This window comes from Primulina eburnea, chromosome 9, assembly GCF_022965805.1.
Source record: "Primulina eburnea isolate SZY01 chromosome 9, ASM2296580v1, whole genome shotgun sequence".
NCBI classification, from domain to species: domain Eukaryota; kingdom Viridiplantae; phylum Streptophyta; class Magnoliopsida; order Lamiales; family Gesneriaceae; genus Primulina; species Primulina eburnea.
In genome coordinates, this window is record NC_133109.1 from 19502861 (window position 1) to 19521898 (window position 19038).

At 39.2% G+C, this 19038-nt stretch overlaps 1 protein-coding gene across 2 annotated transcripts in view; it reads right to left on the reverse strand.

The window, feature by feature from the left end:
• Nucleotides 1-5250: 5250 nt before the first annotated feature.
• Nucleotides 5251-19038, reverse strand: part of LOC140841327 (protein sym-1) — a 30799-nt gene continuing 17011 nt past the window's right edge. Inside the window, exons 7-8 of one of the 2 annotated variants that reach the window (XM_073208643.1) lie at nucleotides 18929-19014; nucleotides 5251-5461 (exon numbers count right to left, since the gene is read on the reverse strand). In XM_073208643.1, coding sequence (XP_073064744.1) covers nucleotides 5425-5461; nucleotides 18929-19014 — 123 coding nt within the window. In that variant the 3' untranslated portion in view covers nucleotides 5251-5424. Of the gene's footprint in view, nucleotides 5467-18928; nucleotides 19015-19038 lie in introns of both variants that reach the window. The other variant, XM_073208644.1, reaches the window with a different exon arrangement.

A 19038-nucleotide genomic window follows, 5' to 3' on the forward strand; every position in this document is an offset into this window, starting at 1 on the left:
AGAAGAAGAAGAACCTGACTTCTTGAAAGACTGAGATCGAGGGCTCAAAGTACTCGGAGGTCTAGAAGAAAGAATAGCCCTACCACGCTGGAGACTGATCTCTGCCTGGCGACACCGGTTCACTAACCCATCATAAGAAGTAGGATTATCACAGACAGTGACTCGATCAAAAATCTCCTGGTTAAGACCCTGAAGGAAATGGTCATACTTGGCCTCAGAACTGCCACTGATATGAGGAGCAAAGGGTAACAACTCGAAGAACTTCTGCTGATATTCATCAACAGACATACTACCCTGCTTAAGGTTCAGGAGCTCAATCGTCTTTGCCTGGCGAAGGGCTGGAGGAAAGTATAGCTGCATGAAAGCCGCACGGAAATCGGCCCAAGTCACCCTACCCTGGGACTGAACTATCGGCGCAGAAGTCGATCGCCACCACTTACGCGCACGGCCCTCGAGAAGAAAACTAAGGGTCTCTATCTTCTGCTCCTCGGTGCACTGGAATGCACGGAAACAGCTCTCCATGCGCTCTAACCAATCCTCAGCATCATCGGGAGTCTCACCGCCGACTAAAGGCTTAGGCCCCATCTGAATGAAACGGTGCAAATCAAAACGTCTAGGACCATCCCGACGATGACGATGTTCACGATGACGTCTACGATCGTCCTGGTCACCCCAACGACCTACACTTCCCTGACTACTCTCATCACCAAAGTGGTCAGCCATCGCTACAAGATAGAATGGGGAAAATGGTAAAATGGTCAACGAAAATCCCAAAACAGAAATCTATATCCCAAAATCGTAAGCATGCTCTGATACCATAAATGTATTGACCCGTTCCAGAATCACCTACTAATCCAGAACTAAGCATGCGATTAACTTAATTAAAAACAATCAGAAATAAAGGTGGAAAACTGTCACCAAAAGATAGTTATACAACCCAATCGAAAATCCAGGACAACTCAACTAAAATGAAATATACGGTACAACCATATCGAATCAAAAAGATACCGAAGAACTAAACCAACCAGCTACTCAACGTCCTCCTCCTCCTCCTCCTGAGCTGTCCAACCTGAGGCCTGCCCCGTGGGAATGGGGTGTCCAAGATAAACAAAACCGAGGACATGAGCGATAAGAACGCCCAGTACAAAAGCATGAGTATACAAACCTATATGAAATGCACATGCTATGATATGATACCAGGGTAGTCAAGAAACAGGAGTAACAAAGGATCTCAATATGCTCAGTCTAGAGGCGCCAAGTGGATAGTGCCGCGCGGTACTCCTCTGGGTCACTGCATCCACTACAAGAATAGACGTGGACCTAAAATGTCCCGGATCACCGAAGCCCTCCGGACCCGTCGGCCACTGTGTACTCTCGGTGCCCATGCGTCCACAACACAAGACAGGGCTGAGCGGCCCCACAAGATATAGCTTATCTCGAAAGAGATACAGCTCAACAGTAAAGGCTATCTCGAAGGAGATTCGGCTCAACATGAAATGCAACATGCATCATACAGCGTGACATAATAGCATGCATCATATGACATATATCAATGCACCACATAATCATGCAACACATATAAGAATGTATACTCGACCAGGATATCTCGGATAGTACTTTCGTACCTCTATCACTGCAATCCTAATCCACTGGAAAACCAGACAAACAAGTCTATTCCAAGCCTATTCATCAAGTGAAAACCATCACTAAAACTTATCTACCAGACTTAACTAGATAATCCTGAAATAATAATGATACAATTCCAAACCTTCGTCCGTCGCTAGCCCGCTGATGCCGCTAGCTCCCAACTAGAGCACAGCTCCGCTACAAAGCCAGTAGCTCCCTGCTAGTGCCTGAACCTCGGGAAAGACTAGAAACCTCTCAGAAACGACTAAAACGCTCTGGAACGTTCTGAAATGGCGAGTAAGAAATGAAGCCTCACGCCTCTATTTATAGCCAATGTTCGGACGATCCGATCCACTTCGGAAGCTCCGATCCGGTACACTTCGGACGATCCGAACCCACTTCGGACGATCCGAACCTTGCATGCGTTCTACGTGTCCAGCCACCTGTCTCGGACGATCCGAACCCTTGCTCGGACGATCCGAATTCTGCATGTCTGCCACGGGTCCAGCCACCTGGCTCGGACGATCCGACATCTGGCTCGGACGATCCGAACCATGATCGGACGATCCGAACCCGGTTCGATCCTTCCGATCCCACCGAAAATAATTAATCCAATAATTAACTCAAATTAGGAATCGGGATACTACAGATAGGGTGCCTTAGAAATGGCCACGGTATCTGGCATAAGCTCGATAGAAAAGTTCACCTCTCTGTTTGGTGGAATGCCTGAAACATTGTTTAAGAATACACTGCGGAAGTCCCTTATCACTTCGACCTCCTCTAGCCTCTAACTGACTGGCTCTGTCACTGTCACGATACTAGCCAAAAATGCCTGGCAGCCTCTCCTCATAAGCTTCCTCGCACAGATGAAAGAAATGATGTGAGGCATCTGCTGATGTCTGGCTACCTCAAATATAAACAGCTTACCGCTGGGTGGTCGGACCGATACTGATCTCCGTCTAAAATCTATGAAAGCTTTGTTCGAACAAAGACAGTCCATACCCAAAATAATTTCGAACTCCGGAAACGGTAGCACAATCAGGTCTGCTCGCACTGCATTTTTCTCTTACCCAAGCTCCAATCTCTTCACTATCTCTGATGCAAACATCTAATCTCCGAACAGAATCGAAACTCTGAATCCCAAATCCATAGCTTCTGGTATGATTCCTAGTCACTTGACAAAGGATTCATATATAAACGAATGTGTAGCTCATGAGTCTAGCAGTGCATACGTGTCTACACCTGTAATATATATCCTTCATGCGACAAAAGCATACCATCAAATCTGATCGCGTTGAGATTTAAGAAATTTTCTACCAGTAATTATCCCAAAATCCTCGAAAATTTACTGATTTATTTCTAGTACCCAATCAAAAATCTCGATTTTTTTTTAATTTAGCCCAATTAAACCTTAAAATTCTCAAAAACTAAGAATTTGATCGCGAAAAATCGGAAAAAATTGAAAACATCCCTTTAAAATTTCGATTTTGCAATTAGGTCCCATAGTTTCGGTTATTGCAATAAGGTCCTTAAAACCCTTAATCAATTCAATTCGATCCTTAATGCCAACTATTTAGAACATGCGACCTAATTTATTCTAGGTTCTAAATCCCAAAATAATTCCCACAACAATCATATAATCCATGCAATCAAGGCGGTAAATTAAAATTCTTACACATAAAGGTTACCGGTTATCAATGTAGAGTCTGGCTCCGCCTCTACCTCCTCTGCATAGATCACATAGGCCCTGCTAGTCGTGAAGCCCTTGGTCTTAGTGTAATCAGCTGCCTTGTGTCCCTCTTCTTTGCATACGAAGAATCTGAAGGTGCCCCACATGCATTGCCGAAACTTGTTGCACTGCTTGCACAGCTGACCCTCCTCCGGCTTAGGATTCCCTGGTGCCTGTGGTGTCCACTGCTATCCGGCCCTCTTAAACTGTCCCTGGAGCATCTGCAGCCCCTGATATCTCAGTGGCCCTGTGAACTGCTTCTTCTGCGGCTGCGAGCTAGGCTGGGCCTGATGCCTCTTCCGCAGTATCTCTATATCAATGTCTCTGAGAACCTGCTCCCCCTGAAAAGCACAAGTTGTGGCCTCGTCATAGCCCGCCGATCTCATTATCATAACGTCCCGACGCAAAGTGGGTCTCAAACAATACATGAAATGCATCAGCTTCTGACCGACATCTCTCGCAAAAAAGGTCACAAAGTGATAGCCCCAGTCTAACTTCCTGATAAATTCTGGCACAGACGAGTCCCCTGTCGGAGACTTATTAACTCCCTCATCAAGCAACCCCTGAAATCAGCTGGAAAATATTTATTGTATAACATCTCCCTGAACTGGCACCAAGTGAGGGTAGCCTAATCCACCCCATAAGCAGCTCCCTCCCACCAAAGCGACACGTCATCTCTTAGCATGTAAGTGGCGCACTTGATCCGGTTGTCATTCCTCATCTGCAGATACTGAAAATGGAACTCCAAGGATCGAATCCAACCCTCCGCCATGAAAGGGTCCGTGGTACCCCCGAACTCATTCGGGTTTAGCCGTCTGAATTGCTCATATATGTCTGTCTGGGGTCCGGGAGTCTTGTGTGCCTGCTCCATCAGTCTAGCAATGCCCTCGAGGACTCGAGTAGCTGCGTCGTCTGGCAGTGGCGGTGGTGGTGGTGGTGGGTGGCCTCTATCGCCTCAAATAGTATCAACCTGTCGGTCAGTGCTAAGGGGGCGTTTGGGAGGCATGATATCTAAAGATAGTCCAAATTCTAAACATAACCCATCATGCAATTTAATTTAGTTTTCAAAACATTTAATCCTATAATCATGTAAGCAACTAAACATGTACTATAAATCACTGTAAAACGCGTATCATATAGGTGATAGCAATAAATTATTTAAAACATTGAAAATCATACGAACTTACAGACTTGAGGCATGAAGACTGAGCTGCAAAAGATAATGGTGGCACAACCCTGTACAGGACCCTTGCTATGATACCAACTGAAACGCCCTATATCCGACGACTGTCCTCACTGTACCAAGAGGAGTCTTTCCAGCATACTTATATCCTCACTCACATACACCCTAGAAAACTTCTCAGGAGGTCACACATCCCAAAATTACCCCAAGTCAAGCACGCTTCACTTTAGAGTTCTTATGTGATGAGCTATCGAAAAGAAGATGCACTTTCTCGATATGACTAGTACATATCAAATCTCTTAATCCCTCTTCAGCTGCAAAGTCTCATACCTGAACAGTTTCGGAATCCCTCTCCTTCCGATGTAAAATCGGTTCATTCATGTTCCCTTCATCTAGAAACCTGCCAGTAGCCGCTCATTTTCCGTATAACCTCATGGCACAAACAATCACCACCCGCCGTCTTCGGCCCCGGGCCTCATGTGTCCACCAGCTTCCGCTTCTTTCGTCCCCAAACCACACTGTACAAGGAGAAGTCGGTTCTGATACCAACTGAAACGTCTACTACTTAAAATGCTACTAGAATTTTTTTTTTGCTCATTTTTCTAAAATTATATCTTTAAGCATGCCTGCAATAATAGCTGAAAAGTTAACATTTTTAAATAAATGTAATCAAATGATAGATGAAAATACTGCAGTTTAAAAAAATATCAAATCGTCAATCCTAGACTTACGTTAAAATAAAATAATTATGAAACGAGTAAATCCTGACAACCATCAACATAGTAAAAATGAACGAGTATGAAAATATCCATCCACTCCTAACTCAAAACATAATGTCCGGAAAAAACGGTCATCAAGTTCGCGTGCGCACATCCAACTCGGCCTACTAAGTCTTCGGCACCTCCAGTCTCCTGATCGAAATGCTCACCTGCATCATTCGCATCTAATGAGTCTAAAGGCTCAACACACATGTAACGTTATAGCAAGTACATATACATAATAGGCAACGGTGAAAAGTACTGTAGTAAAAATACGATTAATTATCTTAAAAATTCGTATGCATACTCATAACCTATTGAAGCATAAACATTTTCATAACGTATTTCATCATATCAACATATACATGTTCGGTTCCTTAATTTGAATTTCGTTCATTAGTTGTGACTTTCTTATCATCGTATTAAGCGATGGATCCATCTACGTATAACCATGGTACCAGGCGACGGGGAGATCAGCAATAGCCTTACATATCATCATGTCATCGTATCTTCATATAGAAACAACCAACTCTCATCCTTCAAAATATGTCATCATATTCATCACTTGATAAAATCATGAATATACGTAAATTTTCTTTAAAATCAAGCATGCAACGTATTTTTCATATTTACATAAAAGTCATATTTGTGATAACATAAACATTTAAACATGTCAAATCGTGGTTAGAGCGCTATCAAGACTAAAAACTCGACCCGGGTGTAAATTGACCATTTTACCCCTGGAAACCCTAATTGACATTTTACCCCTAGACCTCAAATTTTCGATTCAATTCCTACCAAACTCTTTAAAACCCCTCAATACATATTAATAAGCATTTCTCAAACGTAAACTCGAGCCCGTTTTAAAACTTATACGATTTGTTTTAAAACTTGTATCGCGTCCTGGTTTTATCCTGAATCAACCCGAAACCTAACCAAATTTTTTTCAACTTAAACTGTGACTTAATAATACTTAACCATACCCCTTACAACCCATTTCACACCATTTAGAACACACGAAACCCCTTAAATTTCTTGCACTAAGAATGACCGAAACCCTAGTGCACCTTGGTTCTATATAATCGACCCTACTCAACTCTAGACTGGACCAGCCCCGAACCGAACCACCCTAGGACCATGACCAAGCTATGGAACCCTTTCTGGACCGACCTTACCATGCCCTTAGCCCCCATGCCTGCGGACGTTCGGTTTTCCTCGAACAAGCGCAATCCGAGCCAAGTCGCTCCTTACCCCGCGATCTGTACCCTAAACCACATGCAGCATTGCTCGAGCTATCCCAAGCCATGTCTCGGACCCATTAGAGCCTGGTCCACAGCGTGGAACCACCTTGCGTCGCTGCATGATAGGCCCATAATAGTTGTCATTTTTTGTTGTCATATCTCTCATTGTTACCACTTTCAACGTGCTTAATTGACACATTTTTTTGTGATCTTATTGTAGGACGAAGTTTTTTGTTCATGCGATAAATATGGGCTAAAAAGGATGATTTTATATCATAATTAAAGTTGCCGATATGATTTTAGTTGAAGACTTGAACAGAAAAATTCATAAGTGGTTTTTGGACAAGGCGTGATCACGTCTTGTGTCTACTCCTCGGCTGACTAGTGAGAGTTGAGAAATTTTCTTATCAAGGAATAAATAGAAGATAAGAGTTTTTTCCATAACAAAACTCTATATTCTTATTGGATAATTCCTAATATCTTTTATTTTTAGATTTGGTTTAATTTTAGATATTTGGGCGTTTATATTTTTGGACCCAAAAATACTTCCTTTTCTTTCCTTCTATTCACGTACAGTACAAGAGAGGCAGCAGCAAAGATTTTTTCTCCAATCGCCACAATTCACGTAGAGAGAAAGAAAAAAAGGGGCGCATGATTTCTTCTCAATTTTTCTCCACGATTCTAGTACTTTTCCTTTCTTTATTTAATTTCACTGAGATTGTATACCAAAACATGCGTAGCTAATTTTCTAGTCGGGTTTAATGGTTGTTCTTACTGTTTAATTTATCACTGTGAGGTATTCGTTCTTATATTTAATATATTTGTTATTTCAAGTATTTGTCGACTTATGATTTAATTCCATGAATATTGTATATCGATTAATCTGACAATTTAATTCGATATATATTTTTCTACTGCTATTAATGAATTCAGCTATCTATACTTATCATGAATGATTGGTACACGAGTAGCATAGATTAGATGTGATGTGCTATCATAATATATTTATAGATACAAAACTGGATCTATCAATTGCAGATATCTCGGTTGTTAGATTTCAGGATTAATTGTTTTCACAGATCTCAAAGCTATCGTTAATTAATATGGAACCCTATCATGCCTAGTTGGTTATTAATAAGTTTTGACGGAATGCTGGGTTCGGTCAATTAATTCAAGAAAACACAAGAATTTTAGTGGCTGTCCCTATAATTCTAGAACAACTTGAATAAATTATTTGTTTGCCGATCAATAGTGATATAATTAAATAGTATAGCTCCCTTGAATCAGATCTTTCTCATATTAAATTCTTCACTTTATTCTAGTTGATCAATTTTCATTTAAATTTATTGTTCTCTTTTGGAAAAATTTAGTTTAGTAGTTTATTTAATTCATATACAAAAATACCCCTTTAAATTGTATTTTACTCGAAAGAAATCATCCTCTGTTTCCTGCAATTCGACCTTGCTCACCATTACACTAATTTTATTTAAAGAGTAGGAATTTAAGTTTGTTGGCACAACGACGGCACAACACTGCAGCCCGAACTAACTCCCGATCTAGCCATTTCATGCCCTACACTAGTTAAATTTATGATTTAATTAAATAAAATATTGATATCAATTAATCTTAAAATTTAATTCAATATATATTTTTCTACAGTTATCCATGAATTCAGTGATCCGTAATTGTCATGAATGATTGGTACACTAGTAGCATAGATTAGATGTGTTGTGCTATCATAATATATTTAATCTAAATAAATCAACAAAACTGGATCTATCAATTGCAGCTATCTCGGTTGTTAAATTTCAGAATTAATTATTTTCACAGATCTAAAAGTTGTCGTTAATTAATATGGAATCATATCGTGCCCAGTTGATTATTGATAAGTTCCGACGGGATGTTGTGTTCGGTCAATTAATTTAGGAAAACACAAGAATTTAGCGGTTATCTCTATAATTTTAAGGTTAATTTCTTAGAACAACTTGAATAAATTATTTGTTTGTCGATGAACAGTGATATAATAAAATATTATAACTCTGTTGAATCAGATATTTCTCATATTAAATTCTTCACTTTATTCTATTTGATCAATTGTCATTTAAATTTATTGTTCTCTTTTAGAAAAATTTTATTTAGTAGTTTATTTAATTCACATACAAAAATCTCCCTTTAAATTACATTTTACTCGAAAGAAATCATCCTCCATTCTCTGTGGATTCGACTCTGCTCACAATTACACTAATTTTATTTAAAGAGTAGGAATTTAAGTTTGGTGGCACAACGACAGCACACCAAATTTTGGCGCCGTTGTCATGGTTATAGTGCAAGGTTACTTTTTTTCTTCGAGTTTTGTTATTATTATTTTTCTTATGTCTCATTCTTCTTGTACAGGTGATTCATCAAGAAAAGAAAAATTTGAGAATTTTTTGTTGTGAAATACTTCGAGATGTTTCATCGACAGGTATTCACAAGTTTTGCCCAAAAAACCGAAGAGCCATTCTTCGCAACATAGAAGAGATTCAATAATTTAGCAACAACATTCAAAATCATGATTTTTCTAATTATGTTCTTATTCGAATTTTCCTTAAAGGTTTGGATTAAGTTACGCGAAGATGGGTATTTAATGGAGCACTAAAAACCGGTAGTCCACTACTTAGTCGACATGAAGACATTGTAATATATTTGCTAAATGATCTGCAGAGTTGGAGCCACTAATACACTCCAGATAGTAGCCAATCTGATTTTACAGACCAACATTTCGAGCATCAAGAAGATGTCTTGAAATAATCATAAATCGATTGAATGATGTAGTAAACAAGTGTGTGGCATTAAATGAGGAAACTGTTGAGCCTCAGTCTAAAGAAGTTTTGGAAGAAATATCAAACGAAAATGAGCCACCAATGAAGTTGATAGATGAACAAGCTCCTGAGACTATCGATTTGAGCTCGTCGATAATATTATCATACATACATCTAGGAGATCCTTGTCTTTCTTCATTGTCAATTTCAACAGATTTTGTTCTTCAAGATCCATGTCTATTATTTAAAGTCACGTTTTGTTGAGGAGACGAGCTTACATTGCATACGTCAAGCCAAACTTGAGGACACATGGAACCAAGACCCATATATTGTGTCAAATGACACGTACTTTGGGCGTCAGCCGCTCTTTTAATGAGTGCTTTTGATGGTCAAGCTAACGAATAAAAATCAAACGCTTTTGGGAGGCAAACCAAATTTTTTGTTTTTATTATTTTTAATTTCTTTTATTATTATTTTTTCAAATAATACAATTTTTGTTATCTTTGTGCAGAAAATGTCTTCAAACAAGGTGTGATCACGCCTTGCAAGAAAACCACTTCTGGTAAAAAAAAAGATTTGAGGTCCTGAGGTCTTCGAACAAGGCGTGATCACGCCTTGTTCGTCAACTTCCTCTGTAGTCCCAGCACAGTAGATGTCTTTTGACAAGGTGTGATCACGTCTTGCCCGAAAACAACCTTTGTTGTTCCAAAAAAAAAAAAAGAAGCCCCAACACAACAGATGTATTTGGCTAAGGCGTCATCACAACCGACCCAAATATTTCTTCTGGTGTCAAAAAAAACTAAAAAAGGGGTTTGAAAATATCAATTCATTAAATAGAATTTATGTAATTGAATTAAAATGAATCTGAAATTGCGTTCACTTTCCTCACCTTTTTTTTCTCTTCCCCCTTCTCAATTTCTCGCAGGCTACCTCTTCCCCTCCGTCGACCTCCATCTCTCGGTCCGCCACAACAGTGCACGGCGCACAGATTCCCTCATCGCACGGCCATCTTCGCTCGTCAACCAGTCCGCAGCGCAGCACACCAAGCACACCGCTCGTGCAAGGCCGCCAACCTCCCTCTCTCGGTTCTGCACACACAGCCACAGTGCACAGATCTGATCTTCGCACCAGCCCACCTTCGCACGGCACTCTTCCCGCTCGTCCACCAGTCCGCAGCACAGACCACCAACCACACCGCAGCATCGTGCCAGGCAGCCGCACAACTCTAGGTGATTTCTTTCCTACCCCTCTCATATTTCGATTTTCGGTGTCTATACGGTGTTTGGTTGGATTATTCGTGTCACTATCACTTGGATATCACTGTGTGTGCCTATTATTACTTGTTGTATTTGTGCTTGTAACTCATATCTGTTGTTGGTTGTGGGATAATCGTGTGGAGTGTATAATTTGTTGAGAGAATGCATCGGGGTTCTCAAGCATCGCATAACAAAGTCGGCATCCCAAGTTCTTCGCTGGGGCGAAAAAGGGATAGGATGGGAAAGGGGATGAACATCCTACCACCTGCCGATTCGGATTTGCACGGACATTTAACCTTCACTAGAAAAACTGAAAAGGATAGATATAAAACACTATGTCAAACAAATTATACCCTGCAAATATTGTGATACCCTTGTCCCATATCTGAAAAATTAAATATTTAAAATGAGTTTATAAAGGGTTACAATGGACTTCTATAGCAACTTGGGTTAATCATTTTCGTAAAGCGAGGACGAATACGAAGTAGTTGCTATAGGGGCCCATTGTGCAGTCACGCAGCCGCGGGCACGGGCTCGGGGCGTGACATCCTCGCTTTACGAAAATGATTAACCCAAGTTGCTATAGAAGTCTATTGTAGCCCTTTATAAACTCATTTTAAATCTTTAATTTTTCAGATGTGGGACAAGGGTATCACAATCACCCCTCCTTCAGAACGCGACGTCCTCGTCGCGGCCTGACCACTCGATCCACCAGCACCGAGAATCTAGAGGTGGCTCCTACAGGTTCAAGAGGTGGCTCCCGTCATGTAGCACTTTGCCCCGCAGGTTCAAGAGGTGGCTCACATGCACGTAGCACTTTGCCCCGCATAGCACTTATTTCCCGGTGTTCCATGCCGGTGACCGGCTCTGATACCATTCTGTCACGCCCCGAGCCCGGGCCCGCGGCTGCGTGACTGCACAATGGGCCCCTATAGCAACTACTTCGTATTCGTCCTCGCTTTACGAAAATGATTAACCCAAGTTGTTATAGAAGTCCATTGTAGCCCTTTATAAACTCATTTTAAATCTTTAATATTTCAGATGTGGGACAAGGGTATCACAGAGGACGAATACGAAGTAGTTGCTATAGGATCTCATTGTGCAGTCACGTAGTCACGGGCCCGGGCTCGGGGCGTGACAGAATGGTATCAGAGCCAGTCACCGGCATGGAACACCGGGAAATAAGTGATATGTGGGGCAAAGTGCTACGTGCATGGGAGCCACCTCTTGAACCTGCGGGGCAAAGTGCTACATGACGGGAGCCACCTCTTGAACCTGTAGGAGCCACATCTAGATTCTCGGTGCTGGTGGATCGAGTGGTCAGGCCGCGACGAGGACGTCGCGTTCTGAAGGATGGGTGATTGTGATACCCTTGTCCCACATCTGAAAAATTAAAGATTTAAAATTTTATAATGGCTTACAATGGACTTCTATAGCAACTTGGGTTAATCATTTTCGTAAAGCGAGAACGAATACGAAATAGTTGCTATAGGGGCCCATTGTGCAGTCACGCAGCCGCGGGCCCCGGTATCAGAGCCGGTCACCGGCATGGAACACCGAGAAATAAGTGCTATACAGGGCAAAGTGCTACGTGCATGGGAGCCACCTCTTGAACCTGCGGGGCAAAGTGCTACATGACGGGAGCCACCTCTTGAACCTGTAGGAGCCACTGGCTTACAATGGACTTCTATAGCAATTTGGGTTAATCATTTTCGTAAAGCGAGGACGAATACGAAGTAGTTGCTATAAGATCCCATTGTGTAGTCACGTAGTCGCGGGCCCGGGCTCGGGGCGTGACAAATATATTCATCACTCGACCTTGGAAGTTTTAAATATTCGAACAGAAGTGTTTGAGTTAATCATCAATATTGCGTGGGCGCCTTACTTTGCAATCACTTGCCTTGCCTATATTGAACTTGTGCGTGAGTTTTATGCACCGTTCGAATTTACAAAACCTAACAATTTCACGCTTTTGAGCCCAAGGGTAGTCCGATTTCGGTTGATGGGTCACACTTTTAACTTTTTGATTACTGAACTTAATCTTGCTTCCAGTTTTATCACCGAGGACTTTGCAAACACTGATGAATATTTGACTAGTGCATGTGATTTTCATGATTAATTTAATCTCATTGCTTTCTATCGAGCTTGTTCCACACAAAACGACTACGACCCAATTAAATCCAAAGATTATCATCTACATAATCCAGTATGGAAATATATTCATGGGTTCTTTGCTTTTACTTTTTCGAGTCGTAAGTATTCTGCGGGTGTGTTGACAAAAGCTGAATTGCTTTTCCTGTGGTGTATGCAAAACCGAATTAAAGTGAATCTCGGCTATTGGTTAGTTTCACAATTTGTTGGTGTGGTCGCTCATAACCGTCATCTGATTCTTGGGTCTTTGATCACTACACTTGCTGTTAACTTGAATTTGATTGATCGCAATAATGATAATCTTCATGTCGCTTGTTCTATGGAGCCTTTGGATTTGCGTTGTTCAGAAAATGCAGGACTACTAGAACAATTCCATGGAGTTTTCTCTTTTTGTCTACCAGGTACTGTAGTGGCACGTTCCATCCACACCCACTATGAATCAGATGACTCGTCAGAGCCTTTGGATTCACGTGAGCCTCCACCCACTTCGTCCGAACCTCCTCGCAGACGTTTTGACGTGGAGCTTGATGAGATCACGCAGCGTTTGAACCGTATCGAACAAAACCAGTCGGCGTTTTACAAACACATGGGTTTCGAACCACCGTTCCCCCCGCTACAGCAATAGGAAGCCTTGCTCTACGATGCCGAACAATTTTCAGGGGAGTTCTCCAACTTCCCTTGCATTCTTTTACTGTCTGTGTTATGCATCTACTTTTTGTGTCATTGAGGGCATTGTCACATACAGGCGTGAGAGGGGGTATATAGCCTTATTTCTCGTTTCAATTTTTTTTCTTCTCATTTTTTGCATGTTTATTCGAAAAAAAATGGCATGGTAGAGTGAATTTGTTTGATCCATAAAGAATTTAGTGTTTATTCGTTAGCTCTTTCATTTGAATCTTGAATGCCTCTGATGCGAGTCTATGAAAAAAAACTGATGTTTTCTTTTGTGGACAACTGATTTTGCATTCTTACTCTACATTTATGGGAAGTTGCTCTTGATGATGTGTTGAAATGACAAGTGTATTGGTCTAGCACACATACCGTTTTCTTTGGTGAGCTTTGAGCTTTTGAGCAAACATTATATCATGCTCCATTTTATTTGATTGTGTGTTGGTCATGTATTGTTAATTTTTCTAGAACTTGCATTGTTATATATGTATTGTTGACACCTTGTGATGGATTAGAGGCACAAACAAAAGTAAAGGGCATTAGATTCAAAAAGTTTTCTTTCGCATCATCAGTGTCGTTCTTTTGAGCCTACCTTGATTCATTTACCTTTAGTGAGCCAAGTTCGAGCTTGAGCCTATTATTTATAAAATAGCCACATTACAAGTCATGATAAATCTTTTTTGTTGGTTATTCCTCTATTTGAACCTTGAATTGGAGAATCATACAAACTTTTCGTATTTAGCATCGCTCTGAGCCTAGAAAGTGTAAATTGTTGTGATCGAGTGATTAGCGCTCGAAGTAGTTGTCTCAAAAACTTATTATGCAAAAAATTAAAAATAAAAATAAAAGAAGGAAAAAAATAAAAAAGAGAGAACGAAAAAGAGGAATGAGAAGGAAAATAAGAGCAACAAAGAAGAAAAAATTCTCTTGGATGTTATAATGAGATTGAAGATGTTATTATTTGGATGGAATTATTTTTGTGAAAAGTGCGTATGAGTTCTTCAATTCCGTAGACTCATTGTGCCTTCTTTCCTACCTGACCTCTAGCCACGGTACAACCCATTTATAGCTATTGTTTGTGCATTTTAATTCATTCATTTGGTGGAGGATGTGAAAAAATTGCAAGCTTATGGTAGAAATTTTCAGTGTTTTGACATTAGAGCTCATTGATACATACCTAGACACTTACGAGTGAAATGAACGAATCATGTGAGGAGTGTTTCGACCCTATGCATTTTTATTTCTACACATTCGGATGGAAGAAGTTGTTCATAATGTTGATATGTTAGATGCGTAACAATTAAATTACTTTGGTGCATGAAAAAAATATTTTACGGACAAGTAAATGAAGCAGAAAGAGATAATGAATTGAACTCTTTTATGTTTGAGGACAAGCATGGTTTAGGTGTGGGAGATTTGATAGGCTCATAATAGTTAACATTTTGTGTTATCATATCTCTCATTTTTACCGCTTTCAACGTGCTTAATTGATACATTTTTATGTGATTTTATTGTAGGATGAAGTTTTCTGTTCATGCGATAAATATGAGCTAAAAATGGTGATTTTATATCACAATTGAAGTTGTCGATATGATCTTAGTGGAAGATTTGAACAGAAAAATTCAGAAATGGTTTTTGGACAAAACGTGATCACGTCTTGTGTCTACTCCTCGGCTGCCTAGTGAGAGTTGAGGAAATTTCATATCAAAGAATAAATAGAAGATAGAGTTTTTTCCATAACAAAACATATATTCTTAGTGGATAATTCTTAATATCTTTTATTTTTAGATTATATTTAATTTTAGATATTTGGGCTTTTATATTTTTGGACCCAAAAATACTTCCTTTTCTTTCCTTCTATTCACGTACAGTACAAGAGAGGCGGCAACAAATATCTTTTCTCCAATCACCACAATTCACATAGAGAAGGAAAAAAGGGCGCATGACTTCTTCTCAATTTTTCTCCACGATTCTAGTATTTTTCCTTTCTTTATTTAATTTCACTGAGATTGTATACCAAAACATGCGTAGCTAATTTTCTAGTCGGGTTTAATGGTTGTTCTTACTGTTTAATTTATCACTGTGAGGTATTCGTTCTTATATTTAATATATTTGTTATTTCAAGTATTTGTCGACTTATGATTTAATTCCATGAATATTGTATATCGATTAATCTGACAATTTAATTCGATATATATTTTTCTACTGCTATTAATGAATTCAGATATCTATACTTGTCATGAATGATTGGTACACGAGTAGCATAGATTAGATGTGATGTGCTATCATAATATATTTATAGATACAAAACTGGATCTATCAATTGCAGATATCTCGGTTGTTAGATTTCAGGATTAATTGTTTTCACAGATCTCAAAGCTATCGTTAATTAATATGGAACCCTATCATGCCTAGTTGGTTATTAATAAGTTTTGACGGAATGCTGGGTTCGGTCAATTAATTCAAGAAAACACAAGAATTTTAGTGGTTGTCCCTATAATTCTAGAACAACTTGAATAAATATTGTTTGCCGATCAATAGTGATATAATTAAATAGTAGAGCTCCCTTGAATCAGATCTTTCTCATATTAAATTCTTCACTTTATTCTAGTTGATCAATTTTCATTTAAATTTATTGTTCTCTTTTGGAAAAATTTAGTTTAGTAGTTTATTTAATTCATATACAAAAACACCCCTTTAAATTGCATTTTACTCGAAAGAAATCATCCTCTGTTTCCTGCAATTCGACATTGCTCACCATTACACTAATTTTATTTAAAGAGTAGGAATTTAAATTTGTTGGCACAACGACGGCACAACACTGCAGCCCGAACTAACTCCCGATCTAGCCATTTCATGCCCTACACGGCCCAAACCCTTAAACCAGCCATGTTTCGATCAGTTCTCAGCCCTAGATATCCTCGATCTGCACGTGATACAGCCCCTACAACACTACATCTAGCAGCCACTTGCACCAAAGCAAAGGAAACTTGAGACATATGCAAAGACGTGTATTTCATGACAAACCAAAGCAAAAACGATTTAACGTGCAAGGTCTATGCATTCTTAATACACGGCACACACATCAACATATATCCAACATGAATTATGAGAAAAAGAAAGATACATGATGTGCATTAACGTTTATGTGCTCGAAAACTTGAAGATATGCACGCAGGACTTGCACAGGAGAGGCGGGGGAAATTTTTCTTTGAAAGACAAGGGCGCCAACGGCTTGCTGCTGAAAATGTGAGAGGAGGCTGTTGTTGGGCGGGTAGGGGACGGCTGCTAGGTTTAGAATATGTTTAGGGCTTGCTTAGGTAGGGTTTAAGTAGAAAGATTATACTTAAACGGGTCTTTAAAAAAACTAAATAGATGAAAAAAGTTTTGGATCCATTAAGCAATAAACAAAAATTTATCAAGTGCAATGACACTCTCGAAAAATATTTCGTTTAGGTTTGTTTTTTTAAAATATTGCTCGATCCCTCAAAAAGTACCCTGATTCGCAAAAATTTGTTAAAAATATAACCTGACGAGTAAAAATACCCAATTAAGGCCTATTTTTGAAAATCACACTTAAAACACCTCATATTAAATAAATATAATTATTCAATAAAAATATTTTTCTTGATTATCCTCAGTCTTCGTTACTCGTTCGAGCAAGAAATGCAACTTAAAACCCTAACGCGTGAAACTTTAACAAAAAATGAAATAAATACCTATCCATGCAATAATCATGCATAAAAATCATTCAACACATATTTTAATTAAAAACCCTAGATTGCATGCAGTCAGGTTCCGTAGTTCGAATTTTCTAGTAACATTTTAAGTAGTAGACATTACAGTTGGTATCAGAACCGATCTCTCATAATACGGTGTGGTTCGGAGACGAATCAAGCGGAAGCTGATGGGCATGTGAGGCCTAGGGCCGAAGAGGGCGATGGGTGATCGTCGTTGTCATGAGATTACATGGACAATGAGCGGCTCCTCCTGGAGACTTCTAGGCGGAAGGAACATGAATGAACCGATCTTACACCGGAAAGAGGAGATTTTGAAACTGTTCAGGTATGAGACTGACTTAAAATATTTGATAGTTACTACTCATATAAAGAAGGTACGTCTTCTTTTCGGTAGTTCATCACATAAGAACTCCAAAGTTAAATGTGCTTGACTTTGGACAATTTTGGGATGGTGACTCCCTGATAAGTTTCTTAAGGTACGTGTATGTGAGGACATAAGCAAGTCTCGTCTTGGTACAGTTAAGACAGTCGTCGAAGCTGGGACGTTAGAGTATATATATTTATACATATAATTTTGTTATTTTGTCCACCAACGTTGTCTCTATTTTTGTGTCCAATAATGAGGTAACACTCACTTATTGGATATACAATTTTGATATTATTAATCACATCTAATAAATGAACGTCAGGTTATTGATGGACACGCTAAGTGACCAGCATAACAAAATATATATACATATATATTTTTATATATATGTTACACACAAAGTATGTATCAACACGCTTATTTTTATAATTTAGAATCCACTTGTTCAGCCACGAAACAAGCTTTTACTAATTTGACCCACCTTTACAGTTGCTTGTGTCTCAACCAGGATTCCACTAGTTTTATTTTTCTGAAGGCCCAGAAATAATGAGTATTAAACAACTCAGTATATAGCTTAATAAACTAAATAACTAACCTTTTTCGGCTTATCTACTTTGGAGATACAAAGCTGTCTGGGTATTGTTACTTCTTTGGCCAACTTGAAATTGAACAAGTGAAAATTTAGAACTGATAACATCACTACAGGTCTCTTAGCCAAGTGGGCACCACTTGTCCCAAAAAGGGACAAATTTCGAGATCAAGGCCGAGTAAACCCCTTCCCAAATATCAAAAAAGAAACCAAAAAAAAAAAAAAACTGATAATGTCATGGTCACATTTGTCACCTTATAATCAGTTCCACCAGTAGCTAAGTGATATATGAGCACATAAACTCTCAAATAATACACAAGATTTACGGATTTAATTTCAACTTTTGGATTTATCTTGGGTTCTCCTTCAAAATCGAAGGAGTTGAAGGTATGCTTTACAATGCTCACATATATAGACATGGGTTACGCTTGTAAAAAACCTTTAAATGAATATGAAGCTGAATTAAGTAGTAGAAAGGCACAATGGTGTGATAGAATAGCAATCATATTTTCAAGGTATGCATGAATTCCAGGAAAAAGAAAGCCGGGGTGAATCGGTGTTAGTCTGAGTATTTTAGTCATGAATGAGATACAATCTATATAGAAGCAAAAATAGCATATACCAAAATTGTAAAATGAAACTACAGCAGCTCGCAGTCGATTCATAATTCCTGAATCCAATTTTTAAGCAAGCTATAACTTGCAATACATATGTATTAGTTATCGTTGGCATGATCAGTGTTTCTGTCAGATTCAACATATCTTAAATTCTCTGATAAATTACATTGACATAATATGGGTAGAGGAAAATAAGTTTACCTACCTATTTGACCTGCAACTTCTTGGTGAGCTTTATATGACAGAATCACATTCCATATCAAGGCAATAAAGTTTGCAGCAAGGACCTGTAAGTTTTGTCAAATACTGTA